The sequence below is a fragment of the Babylonia areolata genome, chromosome 5, assembly GCF_041734735.1.
Source record: "Babylonia areolata isolate BAREFJ2019XMU chromosome 5, ASM4173473v1, whole genome shotgun sequence".
NCBI classification, from domain to species: Eukaryota; Metazoa; Mollusca; class Gastropoda; order Neogastropoda; family Buccinidae; genus Babylonia; species Babylonia areolata.
The window spans coordinates 53921137-53941917 of record NC_134880.1 but is presented as its reverse complement, the minus strand read 5'-3'; the positions used below and the strand labels follow the sequence as shown (position 1 = coordinate 53941917).

General features: G+C 42.3%; 1 protein-coding gene across 1 annotated transcript; it reads right to left on the bottom strand.

Annotated features, from left to right (window-relative positions):
• Window positions 1-424: 424 nt before the first annotated feature.
• On the bottom strand, window positions 425-14599 carry LOC143282180 (E3 ubiquitin-protein ligase RNF126-B-like). Its single transcript, XM_076587752.1, has 9 exons — window positions 14449-14599; window positions 12647-12696; window positions 11568-11655; window positions 7598-7791; window positions 5377-5439; window positions 3333-3408; window positions 2485-2578; window positions 1951-2066; window positions 425-975 (listed from the first exon to the last, which is right to left on the bottom strand). The coding sequence occupies exons 1-9, from the start codon at window positions 14542-14544 to the stop codon at window positions 841-843; spliced, it is 912 nt and encodes a 303-aa protein (XP_076443867.1). The 5' UTR covers window positions 14545-14599; the 3' UTR covers window positions 425-840.
• Between the last annotated feature and the right edge of the window lie 6182 nt (window positions 14600-20781).

The following is a 20781-nucleotide window of genomic DNA, read 5'->3' as shown; positions in this document are numbered from 1 at the left end:
TAAGACTGGCTCAGAGTCCGACTATGACACAATGTGGCTGTACAAGTAGTGGAGACGTATGGCAGTTGTGAGGCCACTAAGACTGCAAGTTGGAATGGGTAGCCGAAGAAACAAAAAAGCAACAAACAAAACACACACACACACACAAATTTGCACAATTCCATACCTCCTAACTATCAAACAATATCTTCTCCCCCTTTTCACTTAAAAGTTTACCTTGTGAATCAAGGACTATTCTTTTGGAAACGTTTTTTGCAATAGGTTTAATTTACAGATCTTTACCCAAACTACTGTTGCACAAATTATTGTGAGTGAGTGTGTGGTGGAGAGTGAGAGTGAGGGAGAGCACTGAGTATTAACTGTGTCAGTGTATGGATGTGTGTGTTCACATATTAAAATATACAAACATACCAAAGACCCAGGAAATTCTTTCTCTCTTTATTTGCAAGACATTAAAAATGAAAAAAACACACCAGCACACACAGACACCAATAAAATTACATAAAACATTTCAGTTTTTGTTTGTTGTTTTTTTAATCATCTCATTCCCATTGCAAGCTATACTGACCAGTCCAAGTTTATGACGTCATCTGTTTAGTCACTTTCATGTTTTTCCCATTGCCACACATGTTCAGTCCATCAAAAGGATCCTCATTCCACATGAAAAATACACATTACCAGTCTATCACTTTAATCACTAACACCCCCCCAACATCCTAACGCAGAAATGTATAGACTGGTTAGTTAAAAAAGACTTTGTTAAAGCAAGAGATGAGGACCGAAGGACTGATCATTATTGTCCTGGTGTAAGATTAAAGGAGGGGAGGGTGAAGGAGAGAATCATGTACGTGGATCATCCACTGTAGGGGCAGAACTGGCGTCAGTGAGGTCACCAGGCGAGGGGAAGGGGTCGTCGTCTGAAGTCGAGGTGTCCTGGCCGTTCAGGTCCTTGCGACACACTGGGCACGTCCCATGCTGAAAGTCAACACGTACGGAAATTGCTGAGAAAGTGTCAAGGTGTACCTCGCTGTGTGTGTGTGAGTGTGTGTCCCTCCCTGTAATCTGTGTGTGCACCTGTGTGCGTCTCTGTACACTATGCATAGGAGAGTGAACGCGTGCATTGGGCCGAGAATGCTTCATATACAAATGTGTGAATGTCCATACACCAATGTGAGTGTCAGTTCACACAAACATACACATCACTGGCAACTGCAATGCTGGCAGAATATCCCAGTAGTATGGGCATGCCTCTTCCATTCTCAAGGTCTCAAGTTCAAATCCTAAGAGCTCATGTGGGATGAATTTGAGGCGCACATGCTTCACTGAATTTCCAGATAAACAACTCGGCACACACTCACACACATACACATGCATGCCCACACCAAGGAACAACAATGAATTAAAAGATATGTCTGAGCTCCGGATAAACGGACCAACAAAAATACCCTACCAGCCCAGAATAGATCACAACTTCAATGGGCCTGTGAGTTGGTTTAATCATTATTTTATTGTTTTTAATCATTATTTTACTTTGAATACAGGTGCAGCATTCCTCTGCTGACAGAAAAAAAGTCTTGTCATTTCCAGTAAAAGAGCCAAAATGAAAAAAGTTTTCAACTCTTGTTTTTGTCTTAGTTTTTTTTTTTGTTTAAAAAAAAAGTTTTTAAGGACTTATATATAAAAAACAAAAGAACAAAGCAGAACAAATGAGACAATTCAAAAATATTTATCATTTCTTACAAATTCTTAGAAACTTTTAAAATGTCAATGATTCAGGAACAAAATTTTACCAATAATTCTTCTGACTTCACCATTTTTCAGCCTTGAAGGCTAGAAAAATACTTGGGCCTGAAGACGGAGATGACGTAATGGGTTAATCCAAACGATCACTCCAGCAGGTAACTTCCACTCCTCCCACCGATACCCTTGCATACACTGTCTCTAACTTACCAGATTCAACCAGGGCACAATGCAGGGACTATGGTAGTGATGATCACATGGTAACTGCCGCACGCTCTCCCCGAAGATGAAATCATCCATACACACTGAGCACTGCAGAGTCCGGTCTGAAACCCACAACAGACACAGTCACATTCTCAACATCATTTACAAGCCAAGTGAAATTACTGCATGTTCAATCCAAGTCTACCATCACTATGCACTAGCACTTGGAGGGAAGCTAAATGCAAGGTTACATGTGTGTGTGTGTGTGTGTGTGTGTGTGTATGGGGGATGATGTGTACGCGCATGTGTGTACACATGTATATGTGGGCGTGTGTTCATGGACATGCATGCACACTTTAAAAAAATGAAAAAATAATTCAACCAACAGAAAAGAAAAGACCCTCCCCCACACCCCCTCCAGCGTTCACACCTGTAACATCTTCCCAAGAACTTGTGACAACACTCTAAACAAGACTGTCACCATTCAATTAATGAAAACCGAAACAAACATCATCTCCAAACGTCGCTGGTCCTGCTTACCGACTTGTTCCTGAGAAATGGTGACAGTGGGCAGGGCCTCAATCTTGTCCCCCTCTGCAGGGGGTGGCCCGTAGTTGTCCAGCTGGTTCAGGAGCTGCATCCAGACAAGACTCAAATCAAATCTAGCTTTGTTCAGTTCTTTACCTTTTTGTCTGTATGATTTACTACAAAAATCCTACCTTCAGGAATGCAAGTGTACAAGTTGGGATATGGGCATCTCTCATACAGATAGAATACATGCAGTCATGATGGAAGGGCATATCCACATTTGTGTGTGTATGATTACTATGAACAATTTCAAATTGCTGCAGACACTAAAATGTACATGTTGACATGCTGGTGGAAAGGTGGGAGGAACCACAAAATGATTATCATGTCCATCTAAAATGTCAACAGTACAGGGTTAAATTTTTTGCTCGTTTCTTTGCGCTGAATTTTTATGAACTTATGCACATGACACAATTAAATACCACACCCACATACAGAAACACACCAGGCCAATTTAAGACCCTGACATACGATCGCATACTCCGAGCACAAAGGTCAAGTAAAGAAATGTCCACTGATTCAAATACAGACAATACATTTTATTAGAACAAAAAGATTAAGAAAAGAAAAGAAAAAAAATACTAAATCCTACTGCTTTCAGCCCAGGCAAATTCACTGCTCCTGATGAATTTGTCTCAGGTGCAGAACACCATGCATAAATCATTTATCCTACTCAGTTTCTCTCTCTGCCACAGCAAAAGACATGTACCACCATGCACTAATACCATTTTCTAGTTGAAAGCGCACGCGCACACACACACACACATTTGTACCTGTTAGAAAAGCAGCATGACACATACCTGTGTGACAATAGCATCCATGGCTCCTGCCCCCCATGCATAGTCTCCAGGATTGCCATGGATGTGCATCACGTTCCTGCTCAACCCAAACCCCAGACATTAAGTCTGTGTCACTCCATCACATCGTCAAATCAACATCACTTCATACTGATAACTAAACACCAAGCAATTTCATAACTTGCGTAATATAAAAGAAAAATTGCATGCCCCCCACTTCTCCCCACCCACACACCCCACCCTACCCCCTCAAGAAGTCTGAAGAATCTTGAAAGCGCCCTCCTGATGGGTGAATCAGTGGAATGTTAAAACCCCAGACTTTCAATCTGAGAATCCAGGTCATGACGCTTTGCGAGTTACCGTTTGATTTTTTTCAAATTTTCCATGTCAAAAGATGTGCAGACGTGCTAACGCCTGAACCCCCTTTGTGTGTACACACATACAGAAGATCAAAGGCACTTGTTAAAGACTTGTAATCCATGACAGTGGTCATTGGAACATACCCTGCAAGCACACACCCAAAAATGGAGTATGGCTGCCTACATGCCAAGGCAAAAATGGTCATGCAAATGAAAGCCCACTCACACATATTTATGAATGCGAGCTGCAACCTAGAAACACACAGAAGAGGTATGTGTCCTCCCTTCATGACAAAGTCCATCATGCAAAATAAACCACTGAGAGGGCAAGTGTGAAACTAGGGGGAAAACAACAAGAAACAAACAAACAACACCCCCCCCCCCCCCAAAAAAAAACCCCCAACAAAACAAACAAAAAAACCCCAGAGGTTTATGCACCGTAACAACAGATTCTCCCAAGGAGAACAGCAGCCTGATTTTCACACAAAGAAATATGATGTCACAAGAAAATTATTACCAGTTCACCTTACCCATATTTGTTTTAAAACCACTAAAAAATGACAAAGACACAACAACTGCACTTTCTATCATATTCAACAACAACTACTATCACAAAATTCTCTGTTCTCTAACCATGATAGTAATGAATCAGTGCCACTGACAACGACTGGACACATTTCACAACCCTGAACAACAGACATTCAAGAATGCCTGACCACTTAGCCAAACATGCCTTGTAACCTACTCCTGCTAGTTCAAACCCAAGACATTGCTAATACATCTTCAACTCTGGAACTGTAGAATCCAAACTCCTCCTTCACCCAAATGAAGCAAGAAATTCAAATATCATATGCCAATCCTGAAACCTACGTGGACAACAGAACTCAACAATCAAAACGAAATCAATTTCAATTTCAGTTTCTCAAAGAGGCATTACTACCTTTGGACAAATCCAAATACACTGCCCCACATCTGCTAAGAAGATGACCAGCAGCGTAACCCAACGTGCTGAGTCAGGCCTTGATGATAAATACATGGGATATGTGTAGCCTAAATGAAATGCTACACCCTCAAAATTGGAGTATAGTTGCTTTTTCGGTGGGGATAAAAGCAGTCAGACATGTAAAAGTCAAATCACAGATACAGCCAATTATGGTCCCTTCCGGAAAATGCTATGTATCCTGTCAACAACACCACATTTAACTGGGTAAAGATATTCATTGGCAGCCATTCTAACCCAAGATCTTCCTGTGTCAGTTTTGCAGAGGAAGGTGGTGAGAAACCACTGAAATATTACAACCAAGTTCAAAACTTTCAATTATGAGTAAGAAAACTTTCTTCTATGGGAGAGATATTCAATCAAATATCATCTGCTTACCCCAAAAAACAACCTCAACAACACAGCTTGATCAGAACAGGGGGCAATACAAAGCCAAAATCAAAAGGCTTTAACAAATACTGCAGGTGAGAACACAGACTCACCATACAGGCGAGACAAGCACCCGGAAATTCACAGTTGCGGACAGGGACAGTAATCATCCAACAAATGAAAGTTTAACGAAGTGCCCGCCACAGTAACATCCTATGCCACCCCTAGTCATCCAAGTAATTAACATTTGTACACCTAGGCAGACAGAATAATTGATTTTAATACAACAGCAATCAAAAACATGACAAAAGAAACTCACACAGGCACTGGTCCCACTACAGTTGTTGGCTGTCCCAATCTGTTCATCAGATGTTGGAACACCCTGAGACACAAATAAACAAAGCCATCATCAACCGAAGGTTAAGGGGGTGATAACAGGGGCTGGACAGCATGTGTGTGTGTGTGCGTGCGGGCTCGCGTGTGTAAATGCGTGCTTGCATACGTGTCAGTATGTATACACGCATTTTCCCCAGACCATTCCCAAGACCATCTTTTTTACCGTAAAGTTCGGTAATAAGCCACGACTTTTTACCCCTGCTTCAACCTCTGCGGCTTATACAATGATGTGGCTTATTTGAGCATTTTAACGATCCCGGGAGTGTCACGTTCTTGTCTATTCTTAGCTGCCTTTCAACTCACCAAAATCATGATTTCTGTCCATAAATTTTTGGATGAGCTTCATGACAGTGTGCAAACTGTTCACGTTTTATAAACAAATCCCCACACATTAAAGCCTTCAGATAAGCATTCAGTTCTACTCTGCTCAAGCGTACACCCTCATCAAGCCGAAAACGCGACGTAATGCCTATGATGCAGCCTTCAAATTGAAGACGATCGACCTCGCAGACGACAGTGCAAGTGGCGAACCAGCAGCGACCTCCACTTTGCGTTCATGTTCATGAAGTGAAAGCGAGGCTGAAGTCAGTGACAAGATGGTGGAGGAAGCTGTGCTGGTTCTCTTCAACTCGGACACTGAAGATGAAGATTTCAGTGGATTCAGTTAGCAGGATGACGTTGAATATATGTGACTATCCCTAAATTATGGATCTTATTTTTGTTGTGTTCATTTTTTTTTTTTTTTTTTTTGAGGCACTAGCAGTATTTTCGCTTGCTTTTCTTTGTGTTGTTTCCGCTTGTGTTTATTTCATAACCTACAGTACTGACAGCTTTTCTGTAGCATCAGTTTGTGTTCCGGTACCGGAAATAAGTGCGGCTTATAAGCTAGTGCAGCTTATGTATGTATGAAGTTAAATTTTTTCCTAAATTTAGTGGGTGCGGCTTATATACCAGTGAGCTCAATGGACTGAACTTTACGGTACTTCTATTGTTTCTTTTCAGTTTCTCTCTCTCTTTTTCTTTTTTTTTTTTTTTATCTGTCCCACCATCCATGCCATTTCATTGGCTTTACTCTCATGCAGTCTTGGTCTGGAAATCTGAGCAATACCAAGTGGATTGTGTTAAACTGTACAGTCTCTGTCTTCCTATTTCAGTCCATAGCACACTCACCTCTTGAGCATAAAAACCCGGCCTGACAATGAATGATAGTAGCCTCTTAGTCTTATAAGAATCAAACCCATGTCCAGTTATTTGTCCGCAATGCTAGCTATTCGCCATGTTGGCTGGTTTCTCACAGTCACTATGTCTTACTTGCAGGATACCCCCCTTCAAAAACAAGCACACACACACTCACAGAACAAACAACATGGATATTTCTTCTTCTTCTGTGTTCGTGGGCTTCAACTCCCATGTTCACTCGTATATACGCGAGTGGGCTTTTAACGTGTATGACCGTTTTTACCCCGCCATGTAGGCAGCCATACTCCATTTTCGGGGGTGTGCATGCTGGGTACGTTCTTGTTTCCATAACCCACCGAACGCTGACATGGATTACAGGATCTTTAACGTGCGTATTTGATCTTATGCTTGCGTATACACACGAAGGGGGTTCAGGCACTGGCAGGTCTGCACATATGTTGACCTGGGAGATTGTAAAAATCTCCACCCTTTACCCACCAGGCGCTGTCACCGTGATTCAAACCCGGGACCCTCAGATCAAAAGTCCAACGCTTTAACCATTCGGCTATGGCGCCCGTCAACATGGATATGAATATTGAACCTTTCTATTTCCTTTCCATCTTATTAAAGCATAAAACCAAGAAATAAGTGTACAACCTCACATGTACATTATACCTTATGCATGAGCACAGTTACATACATACCAATGCATATCAAACACTCCTTTGTGTAAGCAAGCCTGCACATAAACTACGCCTGTACATGTTAATGCAAACACTTGCATACATATACACACACAAAATAACACTATGTAAAATACACGTACACTGTATATATATACAGAAACACACACACTCCACCACCACCACCACCACCAAAACATGTAAGCACATAAAATGAACAAACATCATGCCACACACACACACACGCACACCCATACACAAACTGCAAACGGCCACACTCACCCCCCCATGCCAGACTGCCCCCTGCCGGTCCTCATGATGCGGACTGTGGCCATGGGGGCGGCTGCCTCAGCCTCCACCTGGTCTCTCCGGCGAATCTCCACATACGGAGTGTGTCTCCGGCGCCGACTCCTTCGTGTGGCCCCCTGCACCTCCACGGGGGGGTCGAACACAGAGCTCAGCATCGAATGCACCACCTGGGTACAATCAGATGGTGCTCTTGTGACATTCTGACATTGCTGCTTGTTAATCAGTGTTATGTACTTAAGGTCCAGCAGACTGTACAAGGCCATATATCCACCCTCAGACTGACACTGAAGTGACACAAACACTGAGTGCAAGTCTCCCCATCCACAAACGTCCCAAACCAACCACACCAGCAAGCACCACAAATGAAATTCATGTTGTGATTTCATTCTGATGTGTTTTTCACACTTAATATATCTATCTATCTATCTATATATAATTATTATTATCAATATTAACCTGAAGTTGTTTTTTTTAAATGCTGAAAAACTGAAAGAATTAAAAAAATCTAAACACTGATACTCCAAAATAATTTATGCACCATCCACTTTGCAAATGGCACCCACAGATTTAAACATAAGAAATAAGTTTTATGTACTTGGTCTACCATACCATATTTTACTGACTACAAGGCACTTCCGATCAGGTGCACCTTCAAAAAAAACCAACACACACACACACACACACACACACACACACACACACATATATATATATCTATATATAATGCACAGCAGAAGCTGTTCATAAAAAAGGTAAACAAATGCGAAAAATGTAAAAATTTAAGGAAGCAAAATGAACTTTTTCTTCTTGGAGATGACATAGAAACTGCTCATGATGGTATTGAAGGTGAACAGTCATGTGCACAAGCACACATTCATGAATACACAGGAGTAGAAGTCGAGCATCAATCTGATTCGATGGGTATAAGTTGTCAACTTCAGCCAAAGTCAATGTCCAGGTCCTGGTGCCAGTTGCAATGCTTGGTTCTAACTTTTTTGACAGTTACACATGACTAAATGCCTACGTTGACCGAACTACGCCATTGGTCAGTTCCATACTACATACAGTTAGTAGCAGGTTATGACCATACTAGGCTCTTCCGTCCGAGCAATGCAACTGGCTCCTGACCTCAACATCAGAACTCTCTTCGTAAGTTGTGTCATCTGCTCTGTCAATCTCCGATTACTTGAATCCATTCATGATTGCTGTTACTGATACTTGCTGCCCGGCTGACATGACCCTCTCACCTTCCTCAGGCAGCAATGCCTGGCAAAGTCTGCCAGTTTTTGTGAAAGAATTTTCTCATGGTTTCATTTGCTTTAACCACCAGTGTCATACTTCTGGATTCAAATGTCAACCTTGTTAACCATCTCATTCCTAACAGTTTTTCAACCAAATTAAACACACACTGGAAACATCGTGTAGTAACTTAAGGTGCATGGGTCCAAGTAGTTCAGGAAAAGGTATTGCGTGAACAGTATGGCACATGGATCCAAGCAGCTGAGGACAAAAAAGTACCACCTTATAGTCTGTAAAATAGGGTTAAATGATGACAGAGTTGGGACACAGGTCAACACTTACCACACTGACACATACAACAATGTCCCTCTGTGTGCCAGTCGCACAGCCTGACTACTAGGGCCGGTGCCTGCAAAAACCACCAGGTGACCAGGTGACACCATGGGCAGCAAGTCTCATGCTTCACAAAGCCTCTTCTCACAACTCAGGCTCTCACTCTCACCACTGCTGGCGGTTCAAACCAGCCGCTCCCAAGGGGAAGTTTTGTAAATTGTCTGCTCTGCTTTTCCTCTTCCACTTTAACCTCTTAACTGCTGCTGAAAAGCAATCTCGTCAGTGAAGGAATGTCACCTCAATGAGATGAGACTGACCTTACACGTCAGTCTTCCTTCTTTATGCAGAAAAATTGGACTTCTTCCTCTTCGGAATGCATTATGTTTGTTCAGCAAAATCAATTAAACCACTGAGAAAAACACAAAAAGTAAGAACTGCAGCTAAAGCTGATTCACACTGATGTCATTTCACCAAGGTTCACCAGTCAAGGGGATAATTAACTTTTTATTAAGTCTGTATCTATATGCAAAGGTGACCTGAACTGGTTTTTAAACAATGACAAAAGTGTGAAAAGCATGTTGCAATATGATACAAGATGGGTCAAGGAAATGGAAACAGATGAACAGCAGTTTCACTAAAGACAGAATGATAATGATGAGGGTCAGGTTTTCCAATCAGGCTATTTTGTTTTATTTTTGCTTTCTATAAAGCCCATCTCTACTAGTTCAGTAGTGCATTGTTGCTATTCAAACACACAAGACATCTCGGGTGTCTCTCTCTCTCTGTGCTGTGTTCTCTGTCAAACATGATCGTTCCTTCAGTGAACCCTTGGTTGAACCACTCAAGACTTTTCCAACACAAAGATACAATTGAAAATGGTGGCCAGCACCACTGCCCATCAGTGCTGACCTATGCCTCATATTAAGATTAGCACCAGCTGAAGTATCCCATGCTCAGTCCCCTTCAGCAGTCTTATGCCGAGTTGAGAGCCCTTAATGCTATACAATGTATCAACATCTCCAATGTCTGTTGTTCTCACACTGTGAACTGAGCAGTGTTACATGTAGCCACAAAACTTAAAACAACCAACAAAAAACAAACACAAGGAAAAAAAATCAGAATATAAGAAAAATATAGTATGCTTACCAGATGACACCAGAACAATCCTAATGAAAATAAAACAAAACAAATAAGAGTGGAAAACCATTCCAATTTCCATGATCAGGTGCCAGAATGAATATCTTTCAGGACATCTGTGATCAAGACTGATAATTCAACCAGCCGCTGTGGCGAAGTGGTTAGCGTCGCAGACTGACGGCTGGGAGGACGCGGGTTCGATTCCCAGCGGAGGTGGGTTTTTTGGCCTGTGGCCGGCTCCTACCCAGAGTTGAGTGTGCTGTGGCCTTAAATGGGGAGACTGGGACCACACAGTCGAGTGTCATCCACTTCAAGGATGCGTCTTTGGGTGTGTTGCTCTAATTACCTGACCAACACTGCAAGTGTCTGTATCTCTCGGGCCTGGTTAACACCGGGATATTATTATGACAGGAAGCGTAGAGTACAGCCTTGTCACGCAGTCCCAAACCAAAATGGACCTCCATAGCAACATTGTTATCGTCATCCTCCTCCATTATCATCAATATAAACAAAACAGTCTCAAAGTCTGTGACCTTTCATGCCCTGCTCTCATGGTGACCTCAGTTTCAATACCCCCCCACTTCCGTGCTCGGGGTGAGTCCTGTCAATGTCGTCAGCGTCGGCAGATTCATGGGGGGCTGTTGTTTGAGGGACGTGGTGGCGGTCTCCACTCTGGGAGGGACACTCACTCAGTCTGGCTCCACGACTAAGCCATTATTGTTGTTAGTAGGGGGCTTAGTAGGTGGTGTCCTAAGTACGTTAAATCAGAACAGGCACCAGTGAACACCACCGAAGTGACTCAGCAGCAGTGCAGGGCCTCCTCTGGTGTGTGGACGAACCCGGGTTTGACAGTGTATGAGGGAATCTAAATGAGCGGCGTGGGAGTAATGCCACTGAAACGGTGTAGATGATGGGGCAGCAAAAAAAGAAAAGAAAAAAAACCTCTGATAATTAAGTCGGAGACTTAACATCTAAATTTTAAATATCAAACCAACAGACGAGCTTTGCAATATTTTAAGGCAAAGAAAAAAAAACAGAAAAAAATTCAGCATAAGTAACACTTTCAAAATTAAATTTCAATGATGTAATAACAAAAATATGCGATAAATCTATACCTCATACCAAACATATATTCTCTCATTCTCAGCCTGGTTTGAGCAAGACAGACAGCTGTGGACTTGAGAGCCAAATCACATGGAAACAAGGTGTGAAAAAGATCACAGTGATCTCTGACCTCTCTGAGCTCCATAGCAGCATCCTGCATTTCATTGGACGGCACTGCATCCCTGGATGATCTCCTCGGTGCTGAAGAACTGCTGGACCTGACAACATTAAGCAAAACATCTGCATCCAGTTGACAACAAGAACAATGTCAGTACAAATACACAGAAGAACAGCTTGCACAGGTCGCATTTATTTTACGCACTGCCACACTTAATGGAATTGAGACATTTACAATTACAGCACACACACACTCACACTCACACACACACACAAACAAACAAACACACAATTTCCATGATCTGCACTGTTTCAGTGACTTTACTCCCAGGAAGTCTCCCCATACACAACCATACCCAGGTTTGTCTTCTGTAGCAATCAACAATGAACAGGAGGATTTTTATTTGCCTACAAAAAGTACAATAATGAGCAGTCTTTTGTACCCCTGAACTTTCACCCTACAAATTACAATGCCAGAACAATAGTGAAAAAAAAAACCCAACAAAACAACAACAACAACAACAAAAAAACAAAAAAAAACCTATCTAACTCTAAGCATTGACTATAACTTTTGTTATTTTCTAGACAAAATCAGCCTTCCAGGTAATATCAAACTGCAGTGGGTGATACTGCAACAGTGCAAGGTCACTGTTATAGAGCTACTGAGCTACTTCTCTGACACTGAGCTGGTTCCAGTCTACTGCTATGGCTCCACGAAGCAGCAAACTGGCTTTCTTGTAATTGCCCTTTTTCTCTCTTTTTCTATGAAATAGAAATCTTCATTCATACAACTACAAGCACATATTTTGTTGTTATGAAAACTGGATGTTTATTTATGCAACTGCCATAACTCAATACCTCATTTCATATTAAATCCAGCAATTTTTTTCTCCAGTTTATCAGGCATCCAGCATTCTTTTCCCTCTTGACATTATGAATATGATTATCATTAATATCAAACAAATGAACAGTTTTATGAACTTACTCACACAACATATTTCATCAAGTTACCATAAAGTCTTTAACCAACTAACCAATCTGCTTTTGATACTCGCCTTTTAAGCATCCAGCAATCTTTCATCCTCCACTTACCCCATGATCTCTTCCACAAAACCACTGTTGCATCTCGGGCATGTGAACTCCTGAAACAGTGAAAGACAAGAAATGGCACATTTTTCTTCCAATCATGCCATTTGATTCCAATGTAATGTAATACATCCCCCCCACCCCCTCCCATTCATACAAATTAATTCAATAATGCAGACTGTATACAAGTAATATTTCAGTTCCAGAGCTGCTAACATGTGATGTCATGTGTGCAATGAACATTCACTTCCACCAAAAAATGCATCAAGAACTGAGAGTATAATACATTAAAAACAAAAACAAAAACAAACAAAAAAACCGGACTTAATAAATCTTTAAAATTCTCAAATATTTTTGGGAGCTTTGATGAGTAAAACTAAAAGAAATCAGAATCTAGGCAAATGAAATACAGGAACTTGACCGAATTATACCCCAATATTACTTTATACCACAAAGAAATTAAGAATGCTTAAAAGCTTCTTGTTTTCAATGACCCGATGACATTCTGATGTTACTAATCTGTGTAATCAGATACACCAATCACATCACCAATGAACAAAGAAAACTACACTGGTAATATGGTATGCCAAGTAACAAGATCCAATGGCCTTATAATACAATCCATCAAGGAACTGCTGGGGGAGAGAGATGGAGAAAACAGGAAAAAAGATGGACTGACAACTTTGCAGAATAGACAGGAAAACTTCTGCAGAGACCCAGGCATATCAATAATTAAATTGAAAAGATAATGAACATTAAAAATTAAACAACAGGCATATATATATATATATATATATATATATATATATATATATAAACGTCTTACAGTGAGTCTGATGTCAAAACAAAGTATATACAGTATGAATTTACTTAGTTAACATAATTAAAGCTCTACAAGTACAACTATAATTGGAGGAAAATGGCAGAATTGTCAAGATGCAAATCAGTTATCTGCTGGTACAAAGTCTGTGAGGGTCTGAGTTCAAATCCCAGTCTCGCTCTGGCTTTTCTCAGAAGTTTAACTAGAAAATCAAACTGAGCATCTACTTATTGGGATGAGATTGTAACATGAGATCCCATGTGCTGCAAGCACTTGACACACTGAAAAGGAATCCATGGTAAAATAACTGTTGTCCTCTGGCAAAATTCTGCAGCAGAAATCAACTCTAATGCTGTAATAGGCACACATATAATGATATATATGTATGTACTCAATGCCTGACTAGCTTGTTGGGTTATGCTACTGGTCAGGCATCTGCCTAGTAGATGTGGTGTGGCGTATATAATATGGATTTGCATGGACGCTGTGATGCCTCCTTGAGAGACTGAAGCAACTTAGAAACACTCACTGATTCAGTTAAGCTGAATAAGAATTAAACATGTGGTGATGTGGTATGCAAATCCAGGACGTTCGAGAATGGGAGGTTTCTGTGGGTTTGAAAACTTAACTATGATGAAATACTAATTCAAATTTCAATTCAAGCTGTAGTGTGCGCAAGCTGAACCGTGAACGTAAACATGTGACAGTAATCTGAGTAATGTCTTGACAATTTGTGCCTTTCTCTCAGCATGTCACTGTACCTGTCACTCGTTCAAAAGAACAAGTCAATATAGGGATCAATTTGCCTTTCTGTGGTAAGATTTGATGTTAATTATTATTATTATCAATATTATTTTATTTTTTAATTAATGTCCAGCCGAGGTCATTTCCTCGGTTTGAAAAAATCATGGCTCAAATACAAGAGTAAAACAGGTATAACAAAGCCAGATATAACCAGCTGCCTTTGGTTTTCTATAAATGTTTGTACCTGTGTATTCGGTGTTATCTCTGTTGAACATTTGTGGCAATAAAATGTGCGTTGCGACTGGGTCCTAGAGTTTCCGGGAGCTGTCGCCTCTGCCATCTTTGATCCGTTTCAGTTTTGATTGTTTCGACTTCCGCCGGATCCGGTGTTGGCCAAAAGTGAGTTGTTCCCCCACCGTCGATGTTTCTGTTTCTTGTCACTTCCACATTAATATGAACGTTATCCCCACCCCACCCTCCTCGCCACTTTGCCAGCCCACCCCCTCTCTCTCTTTCTCTGTAGAACCTTTTAGAAGCGAAGGGAGGGGGTGTGGAGGGATGGACGTAAAAAATGCATACCGGCGACTCTATATATATTCCTCGGAAAAAGAATTGTTTTGTCTCTTCTTCTCCCCCCTCCGCCCCCCCCCCCCCCCCCCCCACTCTCTCTCTCCTTCTCTCAAGACATACTCTTAACGGCTCCATTAAAATGTGGATGATTCTTATCTGTAGCTGATGCTGCCAAAACTATTGTCCTGTCGGTTATTCAAAAAGATGGGGTTTTTTTAAGAATAAATAAATGACAAAAACAGTTACTTCCCTTGCACATGCTTTCTTCTTGTAGATTATGTGGAGGTTCCTTGTGTCAGTAAGTTATGAAAAAGGGCAGAATTACAACTAAAAAGAAGAAAAAAGAATGGATACTGGTGGTGGAGAGGGGTGGGGGATGGCCGGGTAAAGGCTCGCTGACTTCGCAACACCAGCTTGGAAGACGGAATATTTCTTAGGGGTCAGCTGATAGTCCCCCGACTGGATAGTCAGTTTCCCGTGCTCGTCAGTTCCTTTCAGAAGGGAGTGTGTCGACAGTCCCCCGTGTCGGTTTTCCCCCGTGTCGATAACGGTCCTCCGTATCGATACTCCCATGTGTGTGTGTCAGTGTGTGTGTGTGTGTGTGTGTGTGTGTGTGCCCGGGCGTGTGCGTGTGTGCCAGTGTGTGTGTGCCGGTGTGTCGTGTGTGTGTGTCAGTGTGTGTGTGTGTGTGTGTGCCGGTGTGTCGTGTGTGTGTGTCAGTGTGTGTGTGTGTGTGTGTGTGTGTGTGTGTGTGTGAAGAAGATCAGAGGTGTGTGTGTGTGTGTATGCATGTCCGTGTAATGTGGGTGCAACGGAATATTGGAACGTGCGGGTGTGCATATAATTTTATTGGGTGTCCCAAAAAAAGTGAACTGCTTTTTCTCAGTGACAGAGAAACCGAATTCACTGAAATTTTTCACACACTGTAACCTTATGGCATCATCAACAAGTGTGCAAAATATCTAAAAGGTCGGACGCAAATTATGCGAGTATTGTCAAATTCAAAACAGCATGTAAAAAAAATCCAATATCAGAGGAAAACTCACTTATTTCAGTTTATGCTCAACGTGGCCTCCATCTTCCTCCACGACTAAACGAAGCCGTTTCTTCCAAGCAGAAATGCTTTTACGTATTTCTTCCACCGATATCCAGTCCTCCCATGACATAATTATCCTGTCCTCTAACGCCTGCTCGATCAATTTGTCTCTCACTCCCTGGTAAACTTTCTCCTTCAGAGTCCCATATGGCATAATCCATTGGGTTACAGTAAAGACTTTGTGGAGGCCATTCATTCTTCTTGATGAATTCTGGTGTGGCCTCCTCCAGATGGGCCTGGGTTACCCAACTTCTGTGTGAAGGAGCTCCATCTTGCTGAAACACGTAATTGTTTCTAGGATAAAGATACCTACAATTGGGGAGAATGTAGCTTTCACTATTAACCTTGGCTCTATCAGTGTCAATAAAATGAATGTTTGTTTTTCCTTTCCAGGATACTCCAGCTGAAACCATTATCTTTTTTGAAAAACTAGAAGTCTCATGATAGACTGGAGGCGAGATGGCTGAATTTCTCGTTTCCGTTTCCCTTTAACGCGATCGTTTTGGCGATTTTTAGCTATCTCTAACGTAAAGTCTTTCTCGTCTGTGAAAATGATACTTTTCGCATCAGTAGCCGAGTAACGGTCATTCAAGTTACGGCAGCGAGTTTTTCTTTTCCCTCTTAACATTTTGGTCCCTCCTTGATACCCATATCCTCTTGAAGGGCTTCAGCTCCGGTTCTGTCGCCTATTCTTTGCACAGAAGACTTGCTCACTTGTAAATCGCTTGCAACTTCTCTAAGAGATTTGTGGGTCCCTGGGTTCTCCTCCTGGGATTGAATCAGTTCCTGAACACGGTCCTTGTTCAGTCCTCCGAACATGCAGTCTTGAGTCTCCCACTGCCAATTTTACGTGCTACTGACCATGTAGTGCGTATTTTAGCGATAAGTCTGTTTACAGTGACATGACTCCACCCCTTGCTTGGAAATTCCTTTACGATCCTTCTTCCACCCCAGCCTTTCTCCTTGTAACAATTTTCAATGGTAACCTTGTCACTTTCACTCAAAGGCATGGTTGATCCTTCCAAACTGAAACTTCAGTTGGGCAGAACTGATTAATTTTTGGATACAGACGACAATTAAAAAAAAAAAAAAAAAAAAAAAAATCAGTAAACTTGACACCCTGAAAGGCTGTTTTTAGACTGATACTGATTGACAGATGCCACCACCTGGCAGTTTCAGTTTCAGTATCAGTAGCTCAAGGAGGCGTCACTGCGTTCGGACAAAACCATATACGCTACACCACATCTGCCAAGCAGATGCCTGACCAGCAGCGTAACCCAACGCGCTTAGTCAGGCCTGGCAGCTTGCATGAACATGATGAAGGTCACATTGCGCAGCTCTGATACTTGATTTTTTGACATGCTGTTTTGAATTTGACAATACTCGCATAATTTGCGTCCGAAGTTTTAGATATTTTGCAGACTTGTTGATGATATCCTAAGGTTACTGTGTGAAAAGTTTCAATGAATTCGGTTTCTCTATCACTGAGAAAATGCTTGTCAAAAAGCGGTTCACTTTTTTGGGGGACACCCGAGATATATATTTGTATATATGTGTGTTGGGGTGGGGGCGTGGGGGTGGGGGATATGGGCGTATGTGTGTGTGTGTGCTTGTACAAGTAAGTGTGTGTGTGTGTGTGTGTGTGTGTGTGTGTGTGACATTAAAACAGTCCGGCGGTCAAAAGCTCAACCTCGCGGATTCGTGCCCGATCTCCCGCCACCCCACCCCACCCCCATCCCCTGACCCCTTGTCAGCAGGTTTCCTCCCCTTCCCCCGCGTCCCTTCCCCTTCCGACTCGTCGAGTGCCGTGTCAGCTGAGCAAGCTTCCCCCGACCCACTCTCCCACCCATCTCCCACTCTTAGGTTGGTTTCCCCCAGACCTTTTCCAGGAAAGAAGGCAACAAAAGATCAATGTACAGACAGAAGTATGAATCATGGCTATGGATGATATGGAAGGGAGAACTGATGGAAAGCGTGAACTGAGGAGAGAAGGAAGAACAGAGAGTAGGTACGAGAGAAGGAAAAGAGATTGTTGAGGAAGGTTAAAACACATGTTACATGGAATTGTATTTCATATTTATTTTTGTTTTGCCTTTCATTTATCTAGTTTGCTTTATATTGCTATTATATATTCCTCTTTCTTTTAAGTCAGCTTCGAGTCAGATAGGAATGGTGCTACACCTCAGTGAAAATGAGAATGACTGCACAAAGTCAGTTACTTTAAATAGCACCTTCAGGTGTCTCTGTATGTTTGTATTACACAAACTGCGTAATGTCTAGACAGCCTTTCTCGCAAAGCAGTACTTTTTGACCAAAGTTATAGCCTCTGACCTTGTAGTAAAAGAATAATGGACTTTCACTGCTAGTGATACCTGACAATGTATCAGAATCATTAGGTATCCTGGGGACGGGACCAGGTGCCATCAGCGATGTCTGACATGACGCTATATCTGGAGAGAAAACTCCTGGGGAAGGGATCTGTGGCACGATATACGGTATATCCGGAGTTGGGAAAAACATGGTCGGTATAAGCGATGTCTGGTTTTTCCGAAGTTTTCAGTTATACTATGACGGTATAAGCGATGTCTGGTACAGCCGGTGGCCGGTGCAGGCGGAGCGCACTGTATATATATATATATATACATGTTCAGTTTTGTCACCTGTGGCATGTTCCGAGCTTTTACCCAATGGCGTGGTCATGGTAACAGAAAGACAGAGAAAACCTTTCAAAAGGTGAAAATGACGGGCGCAATAGCTGAATGGTTAAAGCGTTGGGGTGACTTTCAATCTGAGGGTCCTGGGTTAGAATCTCGGTAACGGCGCCTGGTGGATAAAGGGTGGAGATTTTTTCCGATCTCCCGGGTCAACATATGTTCAGACCTGCCGCTAGTGCCTGAACCCCCCCTTCGTGTGGATACGCAAGCAGAAGATCAAAATAATACGCACGTTAAAGATCCTGGAATCATGTCACTGAGCGTTCGGTGGGTTATGGAAACAAGAACATAGCCAGCATGCACATCCCCGAACACGGAGTATGGCTGCCTACATGGCGGGGTAAAAACGGTCATACCCGTAAAAGCCCACTCGTGTACAAACGAGCGGAAGCCGCGGGAGTTGCAGCCCACGAATGCAGAAGAAGAAAAAGGTGAAAGAAATTGCACTGGAAAATGGTTATTAACACTTACATAAATTGTCACACATACCTACATGTGCGCGCATATATACAGACACACACTCGCATGTTCCACACACACACACACACACACACATGCATGCATGCACACATACATGCGCGCGCGCGCACACACACACACACACACACACACACTCACACACACCGACACACACAAATCCACACGTAGGCAAACACGCATGGACGTCTAAATATAAAAGTACATACATTCATATGCATAAACCCAAAGTATAGCATACCACTGGTTGTATACAACTGTGCAATGATATACTAGCTTTGAACAAGAAAACAGACACACACACTCCTCCATTTCCCTTCACCCCACTTATACAAAGCATAGTTTTCCAGTAGTTCATGCATGTGGTTTATCAATGTTCAGTGAACTTTCTGGCAGATACCCCCTGCGCCTCCCCCCCACCTCCGCTCCCCCTCTCTCTCTGTCTGTGTACATCTCCCTAACCTCTGCAGGTTATATCGTTTTTTTTTCAGCAGTGCGATGACTTTCCATTGTCATATACGATTTCATGTGCCTATTGAAATTACAGGCGGAACAAATTTCAGTTCCTTTGATTCACGAACTCTGCTTCGTGGCACTCCATGAGTTTTCTGTTGTTGTTTTTTTCGTGTGTGTGTGTGTGTGTGTGTGTGTGTGTGTGTGTGTGTGTGTGTGTTTAATTTCATTTCAGTTTTTGTTCCAATGCTGATACGTATACGTGTTTAAAAATTGAGAACCATTATAAGTTTTACATTTTGCTGTAAGTTTTGTTGGCTGCATCTTCTGTGTAGTTCTCTTAAAACTTTTCTAAAGGGCGTATCCAGGTGGCAACTCACTTTATTATCATTATCATCATAATCATTATTATTATTCATACATATAAAAAACGTTATCTTCGATAAGAGCCCAAACTTTTACACTTTCGTTTGTACAAAAGGCTGCCTATCTGGGTAGAGACAACTGACAGCTGCCTTCAGGTGCTCATCATTCATTTCCTCTGTCATTCAGTCAGGCTTCAATCATCCACACACATACACAAGTATATTAATTATTGTGAATCTCTTTTGCATGGTTTAGAATTACTGCCTGATAAGGTGGGACTTTGTCAAGCTTTGTTAGGTGCGGGAGTGGGTGGGGTGTTGGGGGAATAGAGGTTACCTCCTCTATTTGTGGGGGAAGAGAGGTTATCTCCTCTAATATCTTGTGGGGGAAGAGGGGTTATCTCCTCTAATATCTTCTGGCATTGGCTCTAAGTTCAACGAGTCCCCCTCCCATCTTTGGGATCACCCGTTTCCGGTCTTTCAAGACAATGGCCCAAGTACATACCCGCTCCTGAGTCCCCCCCCCCCCCCCCCCAAAAAAGTTCTTCCCAGCTAGAGGAGCCTGAATCACCCTCTGGAGGGCAATCATGAGCTCCGAGAAGAGGTTGTCGTCATTCCCCAACTTCTGATCATCAGAGATCTAATGGCAAAATGACTCCTGGAGAATCACCCAGGAGAAGGCTGCTGGTTGACCAAGTCTCCCATTACTAGGTCCTGTCCACGACGAAGGACGGCCTTTTCTTTTGCATCTGATCTGCCACAGTGCTAATGTGTGCTTGTCTATGTACGTTTTTGAGGTATTGTGTGGAGGGGTGGTGGTGGTGGTGGTGTGTGTGTGTGTGTGTGTGATATACCTCTGAGCATTGTGATCTTAGTGGTGCATTATTTAGGCATTGTGATGC